Consider the following 18,531-nt stretch of genomic DNA (forward strand, 5'->3'; position numbering starts at 1 on the left):
GGAATAATTTTGCATATTCACTCTCATTGAACTTGCCAAACCGCAGAGTGCGGTTTCACAACGAAGAGGATGTGCAGAGTGTAAGTGAGATTATGCAATGTAGCCCGTTCAGGATGTACGCTGCAAGGTACGAAACCAGCTGCAAGCTTATTTTCCAGTATTTTGATGCCAACTCATAAGAATACCAGCAAGAGGAGGCCAGTGATCAACCAGCAAGGAGAGCTAAAGTCTTGGTTTGCTTAAATAAATGCGCAGCATACGATGTGCATCTGAGTCTGTATCCCAATAAATTAGGTGATTAGTGTATTGACCCTTGTGCAAAGTCCAGTTGACTAGTTACAATGTTCAAACACTGACATGCGCCAAATGGACCTACTGAAAACTGATTGTAACTGGACAACAATAAGGCCTGGTTAAGTACAGTGCATATTGAAGTTATGTAAATGGTAACAACGAGCCATACTATAGTAGGAATTTTTAGATATTGCTGCAAAATATTTCAAAGACTGGATAATATCCATAGGTTCTAATGTATAGTGTTATGGAAATGATTTACTGCCTGCACCCACAAGAGTCCTCAGACCTTCTATTGTTCCCTAGATTCAAACAGTCTAGAAATTGCAGGAGTCAGCTGATGCGGTGGTGGTTATGTACCAGGATATTATCAGGTCCAGTTTGAGTTCTATGGTTCTGGAGATTTCACAGTTTGAAATTGTGGTGGAACCTGATCTTGAAATCCCAATTCCACAATTCCATCTACCGAAGTGAGGAACCCAGGTCTTCTAGGTGCCCAATCAATCAAATCAATCACCAACAGGCTGATATATTTTAAAAAATGAGCTTTGGTGAAATTTGGAGCGAACTTCTGAGTGGTAGCCCAGTTCCAGCACTGTACTCTCTCTTGTGAACACTGACTTCTGAGACCAAATGGCTCATTCACTGGTCACACCCTTAAACTCTGTCAGGTGACCCAGACACCAATCAAGAGAGCACTAAGGCCTGTTAATGTCACATTGAGACTTTGGACCATAAGTTCCTTGACAACCATATGGATCCCATGTTTATTTTGGGTATTGGATGTTTAAATAACATAATTCTAGGGAAGTTTTCAGATTCTCTGCCATCTTGGCTCAAATCCATTGAGGTCTTTCTTTTCACACATGGTCACTGAGAAACCAGGGAGAAGGGCAGACATATTATTGAAAAATCTGTACATTGTTGACATGAAGAACAAGTTACTTACCTTCGGTAACGCTTTTTCTGGTGGATACAGTATCTGCCTGTGGATTCCTCACCTTGTGAATATCCCCTGCGCCAGCAACATTCGGAAACTTTTGTAGCAGTCCACGCCGATGAGGTCGAAGATGACGTCACAGAGGCACGGCTCCGCTCGCGACTCCGCTGACGTCACCGGCTCCATAAGAAGACCTCCTCGGCGTGATGACGTCAGTTCCGCCCCTTTTTTCCGTGCCTTCGAGGCACACGGACGGACTGACAGCAATATGTACATAAACAGTATACACAGTACACAATATGCATATCAACACACACAGTGTGGAGAAGAAACAACAAAACACTAGAAATAACCCAATGCCTTTGACAGATGTAAACACATCTGAAACACCATCAATAGAATTATAGACATAAAGTCACTGGTATAGAAGGACGGACAACGGGGAGGCGGGTGGGTGAGTGAGGAATCCACAGGCAGATACTGTATCCACCAGAAAAAGCGTTACCGAAGGTAAGTAACTTGTTCTTCTGATGGATACATCTGCCAGTGGATTCCTCACCTTGGGAATAGATTCCACAGCAGTCCCCCACTCCCGGAGGAGGGTGTCCACCCTTCTATACCAGAAAGTCCTGAAGGACGGATCGCGCAAAATGTCCGTCCCTCCTCACCTCGGTGTCTAAACAATAATGCTTTGCGAAGGTGTGGAGGGAGGCCCAAGTTGCCGCCCTACAAATGTCCTCCACTGGAACACCTCTAGCTAAGGCAGATGTGGAAGACTTTGCTCTGGTAGAATGAGCCCTCAAACCCTCCGGAGGCTCCTTACCAGCTAGAGAGTAGCAGATCTTGATGCATAGCACAATCCATCTGGAAAGGGTGCGCTTGTGCACCGCACAACCCTTTCTGCAGCCAGCAAAGCCCACAAAGAGCTGGTCATCAATCCTGTAGTCCTTAGTCCTGTCCAGGTAAAAGCTCACCGCCCTCTTAGGGTCCAAACGGTGAAGTCTCTCCTCCTCCTTGGAAGGGTGTGGGGGAGGATAAAAGGAAGGAAGGGTAATGGACTGCCCCAGATGGAAGGGAGTTACCACTTTAGGCAAAAACGCAGCCCTGGTCCGGAGCACCATTCGTTCAGCATGCACAGTCAAAAATGGGGGTTTTGAACTAAGAGCTTGAAGCTCACTTACCCTCCTTGCCGAGGTGATTGCAATGAGGAACACTGTCTTAAAAGACAACAGTCTCAAGGGACACTTATGTAAGGGCTCGAAGGGAGAACCCATAAGATAAGTCAGTACAAGATTTAAGTCCCACTGAGGTACAATAAAGGGAGTAGGAGGAAATGTATTCGTAAGGCCCTTGAGAAACCTAAGCACAATAGGTGATTTAAATAAGGACGGCTGATCCGGCAGGCATAGGAAAGCCGACAAAGCAGATAAATATCCTTTTACAGTAGCCACAGCAAAGCCTTGCTGAGCAAGAGAAAGGGCAAACTGTAAAATATTAGACAAACGAGCCTTCAAGGGATCAATTGACCTCTCTCCGCACCAGAGAACGAATTTAGACCATCTATAGGAGTATATTGATTTGGTGGAGTGTCGCCTGGCCGATAAAATAACGTCCACCACATCCGGCGGGAGAGAGAAAGAATTCAGGTTGCCCCGTTCAATCCCCAGGCATGAAGGTGTAAGCTCTGGAGGTGGGGGTGTAGAACCTGCCCCTCCGACTGCGAGAGGAGGTCTGCCCTGAGAGGGAGACGGAGCGGAGGGCACGAGGAGAGGTGGAGAAGATCTGTGTACCACACCCTTCTTAGCCAATCCGGGGCGATCAATATGACTTGGGCCCGGTCTTGGCGAATCTTCCTCAGAACCCGAGGAATCAAGGGTATGGGAGGAAACGCGTAAAGGAGTTGTGAGCTCCAATCTATCTGAAACGCGTCCCCCAACGCTCCCTGCATAGGATACTGGAGACTGCAGAATGACGGGCAGTGAGCATTCTCGTGAGTGGCGAACAGGTCCACCCGAGGAGTTCCCCACATCCGAAAGACGTGAAGAACTACCTCTGGATGAAGCCTCCACTCGTGATCGGCGGAGAATTGCCGACTGAGACTGTCCGCACGCACGTTCAGAACTCCGGCCAGATGATTTGCCATCAGACAAATCCGATGGTCCTGAGCCCAGGACCATAGACGCAGGGCCTCTCTGCAGAGACAAAGAGACCCCACACCTCCCTGTTTGTTTATATACCACATCGCGGTCGTGTTGTCTGTCAGGACTTGAATCGACTGACCGCGAAGGGAAGGAAGGAAGGCCTTGAGTGCCAAACGTATCGCCCGTAATTCCAGAATGTTGATGTGCAACAACCTTTCTTCCGGAGACCAAAGACCCTTGATCTCCAGATCCCCCAGATGAGCACCCCACCCTAGAGTGGATGCATCCGTTATCACCGTGGTCACCGATGGAGGTAGATGGAAGGGCTTTCCTTGGGACAGATTGCCCTCCACGCTCCACCAAGATAGATCCGCTGCAGCTTCTCTGGAGATCCTCACAGACTCCCTGAGATCTCCCTTGTGCTGATACCACTGCTTGCGGAGGCACCACTGGAGCGCCCTCATGTGCCAGCGTGCATGGTTGACCAACAGGATGCAGGAGGCGAACAGACCGAGCAGGCGAAGGACCTTCAGAACTGGAACGACCGCTCCGCTGTAAAATAAAGGAATCATCTCCTGAATGTCGAGAATCCTTTGAGGAGGAGGGAATGCTCGACACACAGTAGTGTCCAGTACCGCACCTATGAACAGGTTGCGCTGAGAGGGCACCAGGTGAGATTTGGGCACATTGATCGAAAAACCCAATCTGAACAACAGCTGAGTTGTATCCCGCAGATGGCACAGCACCTTCTCCGACGACTCCGCCTTGATCAGCCAGTCGTCCAAATAAGGGAAAACCGAAATTCCCGATCTTCTGAGATGGGCTGCCACCACTGCCATCACCTTTGTGAAGACTCGAGGTGCCGAAGTAAGACCAAACGGGAGGACCGCAAACTGATAATGCTGCGACCCTACCGTGAACCGGAGATACTTCCTGTGCGACTTCAGAATGGGGATGTGAAAATACGCATCCTGCAAGTCGAGCGACACCATCCAATCCTCCTGATTCAGCGCCTGAAGAACCTGCGCAAGGGTGAGCATCTTGAACTTCTCCTGTTTCAGGTAAAAATTCAGGATTCTGAGGTCCAATATCGGACGCAATCTGCCGTCCTTCTTCGGGATCAGAAAATACCGGGAGTAGCATCCCTGACCCCTCTCCTGCTCCGGAACCACCTCTATCGCACCTTTCTGAAACAACTTCAGGACTTCCTCCTGTAGGAGAAGACGGTGGTCCTCCGAGCAAACCCCTTGGCAAGGAGGGTAATTTGGAGGGAATTCCCGAACGGGAAGGGCGTACCCATTTTCTACAAGATCCAGAACCCAGAGATCTGAAGTTACAGATTCCCAATCTTGTAGAAAATGGGTAAGCCGGCCCCCCACAGGACCAGCATGATCCGGAATGCCGAATCTAGGGCTGTTTTGCGGTGGTGGGAGGGGCTGAGGAAGAGGAAGAGGAGGAGGAGAGTTGACGGCCACGTGAGCGACCTCTAAGTCTTCCTCTATATCCCTTGGAACTTTGCTGCTGCTGCTGCTGCTGCTGCTGGGCTGGTCTATAAGAACGAAAACTCGCCCTACCAAAACCTCTGTACCTCTTGAAAGTACCTCTCGGCTGGGATTGAAGGCCCAACGACCTAGCCGTAGCCTTACTCTCTTTGAAGCGCTCGAGAGCAGCATCAGCCTTCTTCCCGAACAGACCAGACCCATCAAAAGGTAAGTCCAACAAGGTTGACTGGACATCAGAAGAGAATTCGGAGGACTTAAGCCACGCACCCCTCCTGGTGGCGACTGAAGACCCCATGACCCTGGCAACTGAGTCTGCTGTATCCAGGCCACTCTGAATAACCTGGCGAGCAGCCGCCTGGGCATCCGATAGTACTTCATGGAAGCCTGCTCTATCCTCCTCTGACAGCTTCGGTGCCAACTTTTTAGCTGAATCCATAAGCGCATGGATATAGCGCCCCAATAAGCAAGTCGCATTAGAAGATTTTAATGCCATACTGGCTGATGAAAAGACCTTCTTGGCCGATTGGTCTACCTTCTTGGCCTCTCTGTCCCCTGGGACTTGAGGAAACGCACCTTTTGAACGTCCAGAACAAGCCGCCTGAACGACCAGGCTTTCAGGTGAAGGGTGTGATGACAAAAACTCAGGATCCCCTGGAGCCACCCTATATCTCCTTGCAACCACCTTGGACACCGCAGGAGCCGAAAAAGGCTTGCGCCACACATCCAACACAGGCTCCAATATTGCTTCATTAAAAGGCAACAGCGGCTCTGACACCGCAGTCGGAGAGTGCAACACCTCAGTCAAGATATTAGACTTGAATTCAACAGATGGCAATTGAAGGTCCAACAACTCTGCAGCCTTTCTGATTACAGCATGATAAGGTGTCGCGTCTTTAGAAGGTTCATCCGATGGAGGAGTGATCTCCCACTCCGGAGACAAATCCAACCCACTTGCCTCCTTCAACTCGTCAAACACCTCATCGGATTCGACCAATTCCCCCTCTTCAGCCTCGTTCATAAGATAGCGCCTCTCCTCCAGCACTCTCTGCGCCTCCCTTCTGGAACGGATCCGCACCTGCGGCGTCGGCGGCGCCGTGATCGAAACCGACGGCGCCGGCAGAGGCGTCGAACGCGGATCAGCTGGAGCAGCCGGCATCGAACGAGGTCGAGTCGGCGCCGGTGAAGAGGGAATCGGCGTCGATGTTCTCGGCGCCGGCATCTGCCAAGACGGCGTCGCTGGGAAGAAAGGCATAAACGGTGCTTGAGGATAAACCTGCAGCACTCCCAGATTAAAAACCATCGGACCCATCGGACCCATAGGTGCACCAGAGGTATACATGGCCCGAGAAAACACCCCGTACATCGCATTGAGATAATGCGAGGGGTCCTGACCTGGATTAGGGAAAGCCGGATACTGGTCAGGTAACACCGGACTCGGGCCAGCCGGCGCCGACGGTGGAACTTGCGGCATCACAGACTCACCCGGAGCCTGATCATCCTCATCCTGAGCCGGAGTCGGAGACGGAGCCGAAGGACCTGCAGGATCTGGAGAAGCCATCGGCGCCGGAGAGGACGCCGGCACCGGCGATTCAGCCGGAGCCGGAGAAGACACAGGAGAAGAAGGAGCAAGAGGCGAAGCCGGGACAGGAGAAGGAGACACTGACTCCCTTCGACGCCGAGCAGGTGATTTAGACTTCGACGTCGAGGCCTTATGATGAGACGAATGCCTCCTCTTCTTCTTATGCTTCTTGCTCTTTGAAGCATGTCCCGAAGTCGACTTGGAAGCCGACCTCGACCTCGACCTGGATCTTCTTCTACCTCTTTTCTCCGTTTTCTTCATCCGGGCGATAAAGAGCTTTGCCTCTCTTTCCTTAAGAGCCTTCGAGCTCATCTTCCTGCAACACGAACATCCTTCAACATCGTGGTCCGATGACAAACACCAAACGCAGTCGTCATGCGGGTCAGTGATGGACATGTGTTTGCCACATTCACGGCAAGGCTTGAAACCAGACTTCCTTGCCGACATTCTCGAAGAAAGACAGAGAAACTTCGGAATAAACACAAAGTAACAGGTAAAGCTACCAGTAACGATTCCCGAAATCCGTTGGCGTCGTCGGCGTGGAAAAAAGGGAACTGACGTCATCATGCCGAGGAGGTCTTCTTATGGAGCCGGTGACGTCAGTGGAGTCGCGAGCGGAGCCGTGCCTCTGTGACGTCGTCTTCGACCTCATCGGCGTGGACTGCTACAAAAGTTTCCGAATGTTGCTGGCGCAGGGGATATTCACAAGGTGAGGAATCCACTGGCAGATTTATCCATCAGAAGGTTGGCACATTTGCCCCAGTGCCTGGGACTGGAAACTTTGAGTCAGATCTCAAAGCATCACGCCAAGATTTTAAGAACATGGAGCTTGCTCAACAACATAGGCTACAGAATTCCAGCATAAAGAAGTGACTAAATGATTTACTAAGTGGTCGTCAAGTCCAGCTGCTTACGTCTTTTTGGAGTAATGACTCAGCTGCAGGAGCTAGAACCATATGATTTTCTTTGGTGTATTTTATTTTAGATGACCCGCTTTACGATGTGTAAGTAAAAGACCCATTACTTCTAAAGCTATAGTTTTGAACAAGACATTTTTTTTAGACTTATTTCTCTTGCCATACAGTATTTGATTTCCCGTCCCTTCATCTCAACCTGGACTTGCCTGGGCTACTCAGTTTCGCGACAACAGAAGGGCCAATTTAACAAACAGAGTAACTTGGTTATCTAGCTTCAGGTCCTGCAAAATCAATGGTGAAGGAAAATACCCACAGCAGAAATTGCTTAGTTACCCCTGACTGACCCATGACCCTGAGAAAATCAGGCTCCAACAAGTTCAACTCCAACAAGGTATCCTGGTACATGTTCCCAAGACGCTCTTCTGTGAAGTAGCTGATTGACAAGACGCTGGATAATGAGAGTCAAGGATCAAATTCCTGTCATCATTCCAACTATTAAATAATCACTAAAAATCACTAAAAGGGAATCACTTTTTGAAATAGAAACAGGGGAACTCAGCATTAAAAAGGCAAACTAAACTTTGTATAAACATCAGACATTTCACACATAAATCGTTTCTAGTGCATAAATCACAAAAGCCTTTACCATATACATAAAGATTCATCATTTATTAGTACATTGCATAAAATACAGGTCAATTACAAAAACTACAAACCCTGACTACAATAAGTAAAAATAAACAAAATGTAAACCGTTCCTTTTCCTGCTACATTCAGAATCTAGCATCAAAAGCGACACCACTATAACTTACACACTGATGTTCAGTCACCGTGCAGTGAACAAAATATTAAAAATGTTGATGTACATTTTGGTGGACTACACAATTTGCCAAAACTCACAATCTTCAGGAAATAAAATTGTAGTAACAGATACTAGTATAGATATCACACATCATCACATATTCAGAGTCTGATGGAACTACTAATAGCTGGTAGAGAAAACTGACTCCTTCCTTACATTTATAGAGTCTTGTAATTTTCTACAATATTAGACTCTCTCGACTTGGATATGATATTGCTGATGGCACATTCTATGAACTCTGTGAGCAGTCTAGCTTTATCCTACACCTCTGTGGACAGGTCTGGGCTTAACACTGCAAAACACAACAAACTGATGCAATAGCATTTGTTAACACAGAGAAAAATAATTGGAAGGCACTTTTATAGATGCTAAATTATAAATAACGATGAGTTTATGTCTAGTCTGAAGATTCTGTGTTGTAGCTTCCAAAGACAAGCATATGTACCTTCTTTAAGCAACCAGAGACAACCTATGTAATGCTCTCCACCTCTTTACCATTTCAACCACACCAAAAGAGCTCAATGTTCACAAATGTACACACTTTACATACACTGCAAAATTTGAGCTATAGCCAGTCTGACTGCTGTTCATATAGATGTTTACATAATATAAGGTTCTGTACCTTTTTGTCAAATGCCACGTGGGCTGGAACAAAATCTGATGGTGGGGCTGGTCTGGCTTGGCCATACGTCAGTGTAGGCCTCTTGTTAGCCAGCTCGTCCAGTTCAGCCTGGGAAAGCTGGTTAGCAGTGATTGGATCCCGCCCGATTCCCACTGTCGGAAGTAGTGAGCGTGAAAAGCCATTTCGATATTCCAATGTCTGGGAACGATGATAGGCAGTTTTCTAGGGCGATAAGATATTATGACACAGAATTCAGCATAATGTACATTCCTTTTATACGTAATCTATAGTACCGCAATTATTAGATAGAATATAATGGAAAATGTACTGTGCTTTAAACAGAAAATGCTACATACCTGTAATGACAGTTTTCCAGAGTGTAGATGTTTTGTGGACATACATGTCCACTATATTCTATATTCCACTCTCTTCTGTCACACCCAAAAATTTGTAAAAAGGTTTTTGGGTTTTTGACCTATTTAGGATAGTCCATTGTGTTAAGCTCTGGTGATGTCAAAGGTCCCTGTAAGTCTCAGATTCAAATCGTGAGCTTTGCCTCTAGTTTTAGAGGTTATGGGAGGTCATCTACTGTTTACTGACATTCAGAGATCACTGGAAAAGCTATTCCAATAGAATGTATTTGTATGATGTAAAATGAATTTGAGACAGTTGCTAAAAAGGAGATGGACTTCTCTTTTCTGAAAGGTTGGAGAAAAAAACATTCTATCCTTGGACTGAACAGAATGGTGTCCTAAAATATTGAAGCCTGATACACTGGTTAGTTTACACGTACATGTGTGAAATACCAGGATTAATGAAAATGAAGCATTAAAGGCTAAAGAGGAGGAGGTCAAATTTCCCCAGAGACGATGACACAGTATTGGGAAAAATCTCTCTTTCTCTAAGTAATATTTCAATTAAACAGATTGCAATTTGGCAGGTTCTAGCTGAATCTCTGGAAGAGAAAGTAATCCACAACCAGTTAAGCGCAGACTGTCACCTAAGGTTTCATGAGCGGAACGATTTGAAAGACTGTCATTCCAAAAACATGGCCGGACACTATTCAAGTCAAGGAAAACTTTATTCGATTGCTTTTTTAAACAATCATAAAAGCACATTAAAAAACACACTTTTCGTTACACAAAATTCCACATGATAAATATGCTAAAACAAAAAACACTCCTAAAGATTTAATATAAAATACATGATAAATATGATGAAACGCTATTAAAAAATAACAATACGCCTGGACGGTTTCAATCCTTAATTTGCAATGCATTTCCAGTGATATAATGCTTTTTTCAAAAACATAGCTACCCTCCAGGCTATATGTTCATTCTCCATAAGCTGACGTTTAGTTAATGCCAGGTGGCATTGCCTCAGCCCCAGGTTTTTAAAAAGTGGAATTATCCACACTTTCCTTAACTCCCTATAAAATGTACAAAATAAAACTAAGTGAATAGTGGATTGGGCGGAGTAGTTGTCAAAGGGGCAAAATGATTGATCACAAGCCCAGTCATTCATTCTAGGAAGGGTTATGAGTTAATGAACAGTCCCCAGCCTAAACCTGGTTAATAGTAACCTATCATATCCACCAGGGACAAATGCTAAGTATGGTTGCGCACTAAAAGTAGTTAAAGTCACCTGGTGCTGCTGGACATTAGGTTTTAAAATCTCCCTAGACATCCTTAACGGATCTAATAACTGGAGACCCTCATTTTTTAGTTGCTTTCTTGTAATCAACTGGATGGAACTCAAATCCATAAAATATTCTATGTCCTAAGTCAGTCATAAAATCTCGGACAAACCTAATCCATGGGATTTTTAAGGCCCCTTCCAGGTTAAGGGCATCCAATAGGATATCCCTGTTTAGCTTGGTCTGTTCCTTTGACCAAATCCTGAGCCAGAGGAGAATAGGTTCCAATTTTATGAGATCAGAGATATATTGGAGACCCAACTCAGCGTGACAAACATATGAGTAGGTGCTGGCTGATACGGACAAAATATATCTTAAAAAAGTGTTTTCCACTACTTGTAACGGGTTTGTGTCAACAAAAACTCCACACCCTGCCCCGTACATCGCAGTAGGAATACATTTGGCTGTTTCCTACCCAGTTTTTCGAAAAGGTAGTAAGGGCAGTTGTTGTCCTTAGAAACGCCAGCTTTTTAACAGATACAGCTTGAACCCGTGAGTCATTCTGGTTGAATAAGATACCAAGATATGAAAAGCTCTTTGTGGGGGCTATCTTCTGCCCCTCCAGAAACATATTCCTAGCCCTCTGTCTCCCATGGCCGCATCTCACTATGAAAGTCTTAGAGGTATTAATACTAAGACCAAGATCCTTCATAAAATTTGAAAAACTATCCAACACCCTCTGTAGACCAATTTGCGTACATGACATCAACACTGCATCGTCCACATAAAGGAGAGCAGGTATGGGACGTCTACCTATTTGGGGGAAGTCACAACCATCCCCAAGCAATGCCTGACCCAACCCATTAATATGAAGATTAAAAAGGAAGGGGGGCAAGACACAGCCTTGCCTGACCCCCTCCTAATAGGTAAAGGAGCAGTGCGCTCACCACCCAGGCCAAAACGCACTTGTGCCTTTGCGCCACTGTAAAGGCATTTAAGAAAGTTTAAAATGACAGGATCAACCCCCACAGTCTCAAGAACCTGCCAGAGTTTATTATGCCTCACAGAATCGAAGGCCACAGTAAGGTCCACAAAGGCTAAAAACATTCCGCCCTTCTTCACCCTAGTATACTTCCCCACAAAAATGGCTAGGTTAAGACTCTGCTCGATTGTCCCTAGCCCCTCACGAAAACCATATTGTATATTGGAAAGGACCTGACTAGCCTCAGCCAAGTCATGTAGACGTTCCAGGATTATACGGCCAACTACTTTTACCATAAAATCCAATAAAGAAATAGGCCTATAACATCCTGGATCCTGGCGGTCCCCTTTTTTGAAAATGGAAACTATGATAGATTCCAGCCACGTCATTGGAAACGAGGCCTGACAGCTAGCGTTTATTATCTGAGTGATAATTGGCCCCCAAAGATTGGTGTTTGCCTTGAACAGTTAAACTGGGACCCCATCTGGACCGAGGGCCTTGCCACCTAGACTGGCTGAGAGTGCTCTGTTCACCTCTTCCAAGGTGAGCTCTAGGTCCAAATTGTTGTTGCTTTCCTCATGGGTATTGCTAGTTTGCATACTAAGGTCTCCCTGCCCATTGTAAACCATAGAAAAGTGTTCAATCCAATGTTCCTCGGAAATTGCAATTTATATTGAGGGGCCACCTCCAGATGACAGAATTGGGGTTTTAATTGCTCTCCAAAAGGCGGCACTATCTTTAATTTTTTTTTTCTCGGGGCACTCTTTTAGGGCCATCTTATAATCCCTTCTCGCCTGCCTAATATTATCTGGAATTCTTGGTAATTTGTGTAGCTCATACTTTAAATTTGAATTTGCTCGGGTACACTTTGAATCAAACCAACCCTGGGGCTTATCCTTTTTTTCTGTTTTGAACATACAATGCTTCCCTAACCACACCTGATATTTCTTAGAAGGAGGATAAAATACTGTTCGAGGTGGCTGACTCACTCAGACAAATGTCAAAAGCCAATTTACATTTAGTTATCAACTGTTTTGTGACCGCTATAGGATCCACCACTGACCAACGTAGTGAAGATCCATTCATTTTATCAATTTTGAGATCTGACAATGCCTGTTCAACTTTATCACCCCTTCCAGGTTTACATGTTGGCAAGAAAACCAATATGCACAAAGGGAAATGGTCACTCAATGGGTTGTCATTAACAATGAAAGAACGCAACCTAGATGCATGACTATTTGCCAATAATATATAGTCTATTGTTGAACTTAGACCTCTGCCATTAAAAGTACAGGGCATAGAAACCGGTACAGCACATAGTTCATTTGCAAAGCCCAGATCTGAGCCGAGAATCAATTCATTGAACAGCTCCGTCGTCTTGGAGTGACAAAAGTGTGTATTGTTTATGCCTTCTTCAGCATTGAGACCACAAATTGTACCATCCTCATAGGAACAAAAAGCACAGTTGAATTCGCTAACCAAAATTAACTTCATATCTTTAGCACTGCCATTACACAAAGATTTCAAATCATTGGCCAGTTTTTTTTACCATGTTATCAAGCTTATCTAATGGGATATTAATGTAAAAAATGGCCAATACAATACAGTGAGAGATACTTAGATGCAATTTAATCAATTGATAGCAACTTTCCCCTAAGTGTGATTTGATCTTTTTTATTACTAACTTATTAGATATGCATGTCCAGAGCCCACCTTTGGCTCTGCCACTTAGGCCCCCCACTGCATATGTATTAAGTGTTTCCAATCCATTTAAATGGGTTGGTTCCTTGAGCCATGTTTCCTGGAAACATAATATATCAAAGTTTAATATAAAGTTGTGCCATATTGGGTTATTCACCTAAGAGCGTAATCCAGCTATGTTCCATGAAATGAGGCTACAATGAGAACTCTCAGTGTTACATGAGAGTCTAGCTGTTACAGGGTTAAGGGGTGTGGGGTCACCATTACAAGTAGGTATTTTGTCTGTGCATATACGCTAAAAATATACTAGAGAGGGAACCGGGGTCTGCAGAGTGGTACATATACCTTCGAGTTTCCCCTCATTAGGAACCAGAAATGGCATACAGTTCCCTTGCGCTATATCAACTTGAACAAAGTTGTTATCCTGTCTTGATGTCCTATCACCATAAAGCCCATAAGAGCCGCCAGAGAGGTTTAGGAACTGGCTTGGGAAAATCAGTCAGTCAATGTCTTCTAATGTATTCAAGATGTCAAAACGATTACTGACTGGGACTACATACTTTGGCGGTCTAGGCCATGAAAAACTCTCTTCCTCAGCAGAATACCACGGGGGTCGAGGTGGTTGGTAGAAAAAACCCCAAGGTAGAATATTTATCCCCTTTGACCTTATAGGCCAATTGCCTACCGTATCAAATATAGTCTTGACCCAGCCTGGGGACCTGAATGTTAAGACCACACAGTCTCCAGTTACTGTCTTAGGAGACTTTGTCCCCCAGCCAATCCGTCGTGCCATCCTATATTCAGTAAACAACGTATTGGTTATACCCGTCCTTGTGCTCAATAAATTTAATGATTTGTTCCTTAATGTTGACCAGTGCTCTAAATCACTGGGCAGCAAAGGGGGAACATTAGCCAGGACCACTGTCTAAGGAGTTGCTTCTGGAAGAAGGTGCAAGTTCGTGATTGGGGTGGGGAAGTCTCTCTGATCAAAATACTGCCGTCTTTGAGTGCTTCTAATCTGGCCTCCCTCGTTTTGGGTATTATTTTCCCTGACACAGGGGGCCCCCTTTAGAGCATTTACAGCCGGAGCGTGCCCGTTGATCAAGCCTTCTTTGGCATATGGGGTCTCTAGATGGTTTAATGAAGTGGATGCTGCTCTCAACCATGACGGACCAGCCTGTACTATATCTTTATGTCCTGAGTTATTAGATTTAGAATGATGTACACTCCCAAACGCAGAATTGCTTTCAGGTTGACTAGACAATGGGCCCATACTTCTACTAGACGGAATAACCTCCGCTCTACAATGACAGGTATCGGGAGGAGTTGCGGAAGTACTAATCGCAAGCTTTTCAAGGTTAGCTAATCTCGCCTGATTATGGGATAGCTTTTGCGTCATCGAATGCAAGAGGGCTAAGACTGTTAGTTCTAACCTTTTCCAAAAATCCTCCTTCTCCTGATCAGGAAGCATTCCAGTTAGTACAGCATCCTTTGGGACCGGTATAGGTCCCCGAATGGACTCACTATCTACAGGTTTTGTTTTTCGTCCTAGTGGTTTAGGCAGGGGATGGTTTTGTTTATAGGGAACCTGCCCCTTCCTTTTCTTGGATGGTGGTGCAAGACTGTTACTATGACAAATCTTTGCTTTCTGGCCCCTAGTAATTACGTTCGGCCTAGTTGGTTTGTCTACTGTCTCAGGAATATTGGTGGTATCTAAGTCAGAGGCCGTAGAATGCTGTAGGTTAATCTGGGAGGAATTCGCCTCGATGTTAGTATGTGACATAGGGGCGGTAGGTACAGATCGGCTTAAAGAGCTTTGGGGCTCTAAGGATAGTCTGCGCTCTGTCAGTTCGATTTCATGGATGAGTGCAGATTCAGCCCTCAGTAAAAAGGCATCCAGTGTCCCTACTACTACCTGCCCTGTATCAGATTTAAGTCTGCTAATTTTCAACGCCCCCAAGATGGAAACTCTGTATCAAGAGTAAAAGTTAACATAGTAACTTATAATAGCCACTAATATCGTCCAGAAATCATAAATGATAGTTATAGAAATGAGGGCCAGGGACTGGACGGTGAAGGGTGTCTTAAAGGCAATTATAATCATATTGATGTTACGAGATAAGTAGCTCCTAAAAAAGTCCCTTATGGTATTGCGTATTCAGCCTTCAAATTTCGCAAACAAGCACTCTCTTTCAGACTTTTAAGCTGGTTTGGAAATACTCAGGGTCTGATCTCTAGATGAGGGAAATCATTTGCAGAGACTACACAAATCTGAAGATTCAGGAGTTGTCACAACTCCTTGGTTGAATGCAGGAGAGCTACTCTTCAGGAGAGCATCTGGGTCATTACCCCCACTTCATCCACAGGTCTTCATACTAGGTCTACCTGTGCTGGGACAGAAAGGTCCTCTGCATGGTGATGCACCCGTTGAACCCCTGTCCAGAGTGCCCCAGTTGCAGAAATATCTGGATCCTTGGTACAGATTTTTCCTCATGGACAAACACTGATCATGCATGTGGCCATGACCTGTGCATGGCCCACAAATTGGAGTTTTGTTAAGACCGGGAGGGAAACACAAAGTGTTACCCTTGTTACGGTAAAGACCTACTGTCCTTACCAAGAGTTAAGCAGCACCGGCGCAATGGTCGCAGCATACCGTTTTTAAAAATAAGTAATGAGTAGAGTGAATAGGGCGTTTTACCTGTGTCACTGGAGTGAGGGCTACCAGCCTACTCATGCAAAATTCCACTGCTGTGTATCTAACTTGTCCTTGGCCTACATCAACTTAGTATGCAGTGCTGGGCAGCATGTTGTGTGCTGTAATGCATGAGTGCCTGTGTGTGTACAGTACATGGAGGGTGGTTCCATGTTGGAAGCTCAGGGCCTTGGAAAGGTATGTAGAGGTGGAGGAGCCATCTCAGACAGATTTGTGGTTTGCCTGCATTCCTGAGAGCTGGGTGGGACACACACTGGAAGAAAAGAGAGGCACTTCAAAATGGTTCTTTAATTCTGAAAACGCCACTGGTCAGTTGTGCGTGGGCACTTCTCTGGAAGCAGATGGGGCTGATAAGGGGATCATAAGGAATAGGGCTGAGTGCCTTAGTAACCTTTTGATGGGCATATATTAGGGAGGTTGACATCCAGATGATCCTCCTGTAACTCCCATGGTTCGTGTTGTGGGGCTATCAAGAGAGTGGAGTCACTCCTGCTGTGGCACACTGCTTCCTGGACAAAGGACAAAACAGAGGAGTGGGCACATCTAAGTGGGCAGCCCCCACAACACGAACTTTAAAGACTAATACACTAAACCACATCTGTGTCTGAAAACAGACCAGACGTAGGCACTAAGGCATGGATGTCATTTAGGGGTCACAGCTGAAATCCCTGGCTTGCCACTTATGACCACTGGCACTGCTTTTGTGACCCCTGGCTTCAGAGGTAGCAACATCAATGCCAAAAAGACAGATGCAGCTTACCCTTACGGACGTCGTGCCCCACCTTTGTTTTCTACCAATTTTTGACTACACTAATAGCTAATAATAACTTATTATTTGCTATTAGTGTAATCAGGAGTGTTGGAAATTGCCCTTTTTTCAGGGTTATCCCCAAAATGTTTGCTTCTTCTTATTATTTTTTACTGACCTGTTGTTGTTGGTTTTAGGACTCTGGGCACTTTACCACTGCTAATCAGTACTAAAATGCATATGCTCTCTGTGTAAATTGTGGACATGATTGGTTCTCTATGATTGGTATATTTGATTTACTGGTAGGACCCTAGTAAAGTGCACTAAGTGTGCCAGGGCTGGTAAATCAAATGCTACTAGTGGGCCTGCAGCACTGATTGTGCCATCCACATGACTAGCCCTGAAAAGATGTTTCAGGCCTGCCACTGCGGGGCCTGTGCGCAGTTTGTTAACTGCCATGTCGACTTGACAAGTGCACCCACATGCCAGACCATACCCTTCCCTTTTATTACACATAGGGCACCCCTATGGTAGGCCCAAGGTACCCCCCTGGGCAGGGTGCAGTGTATGTGAAAGGTATGACATGTGCGGATGTGTGTAACATGTGCTGATAGTGAATTACTACCAATTTTGTTTTTCACCATTGCAAGGCTACCTGTTCCCATAGGACAGAATGGAGAGTTTGTTTATAACATCTTATAAACATAACTGCCCCTGGGAACAAGGTAGGAAAATAACGTTTATTATGCCTGAGCTCAGAATGTTAAAATGCATATTTTAGTTAGGGTGATTTTTACATTCTGTGTTTGAAAATGCCACTTTTAAAAAGTAGGCATTTTCTTGCTCAGATTTCCAATGTGACTCTGCTAGGATGTGGATTGCCTGTCTGGGTTTGGAGTGTCAGGGGCTGGGGAGGAGCAGTTGCTCCAGAGAGTCTGATGAGTCAGGGCTGGGCTAAATAGACCTGGGCCCCTCTGACTCGTGAGGATGTGGAAGTCTTACTATGCACGGTGAAGTCATGCTCCCCTCTCTACATCATACCAGACAAAATCTCCTCTTCTCTTGCCAAACAACTCTCAGCGCCCATCTGTTCCCTTCTCAATCCTTCCCTGAGGGAAGGACATCTCCCTCTGGAATGGAAGGCGGCACAGATCATACCTATTCGTAAGAACACTAAGGCTTCCATGGAAGATCTCTCCAACCTACAACCTATTTCCCTACTATCTCCCCTGAGCAAACTTTCGCAAAAGTACATCAATAAACATCTGTCAGATTATGTCGAATCCTACGGCTGCCTTGATTCGTCACAATCAGGCTTTAGGCCCAAACACAGCACGGAGACAGCCCTGGTGGCCGTCACGGATAACATCAGGCTGGCCTTAGACAGTGGCCAATCTACTCTTCTCGTGCTGTTAGACCTCTCGGCCGCACCTCTCGGCCACATTCGACATGGTCGACCACCAGATTTTGCTCAGGAGACTGGAGGAATATGGAATTGGTGGATTAGCCCTGCGGTGGATGACAAGCTTCCTTTCCAATCGCTCTCAGACAGTTAACCTAGGGCCTTATCGATCTAAAACCATGGAGCTGACCAAGGGAGTGCCTCAGGGCTCATGCTTAAGCCCCACCCTGTTTAATATCTATGTTGCTCCCTTAGCCGATCTGTTGAGGTCCTCCGGGTTTATGCCAATTTCATATACTGATGATACCCAGCCGACTTTCTCATTCAACAAATCTACTCTCTCTGCCAAGTCTACCTTCTCCTCAGGCATGATAGCAATCTCCAATTGGATGAGTAGTAATTTCCTTCAACTTAATGTAGGGAAGACCGAGATCATGCTCTTTGGAGAGGCCTCATTGTCGTGGTCACTGGATCGGTGGCCAGGGGATC

At 45.7% G+C, this 18,531-nt stretch overlaps 1 protein-coding gene across 1 annotated transcript in view; it reads right to left on the reverse strand.

The window, feature by feature from the left end:
• Window positions 1-18,531, reverse strand: part of EFHC1 (EF-hand domain containing 1) — a 255,895-nt gene that overhangs the window by 212,272 nt on the left and 25,092 nt on the right. Inside the window, exon 2 of the mRNA XM_085610443.1 lies at window positions 8,858-9,079. Within this exon, the coding sequence (XP_085466569.1) occupies window positions 8,858-9,079 (222 nt within the window). The remainder of the gene's footprint in view (window positions 1-8,857; window positions 9,080-18,531) is intronic.

Source organism: Triturus cristatus, chromosome 6 (genome assembly GCF_964204655.1).
Source record: "Triturus cristatus chromosome 6, aTriCri1.1, whole genome shotgun sequence".
In the NCBI taxonomy this organism is placed as follows: domain Eukaryota; kingdom Metazoa; phylum Chordata; class Amphibia; order Caudata; family Salamandridae; genus Triturus; species Triturus cristatus.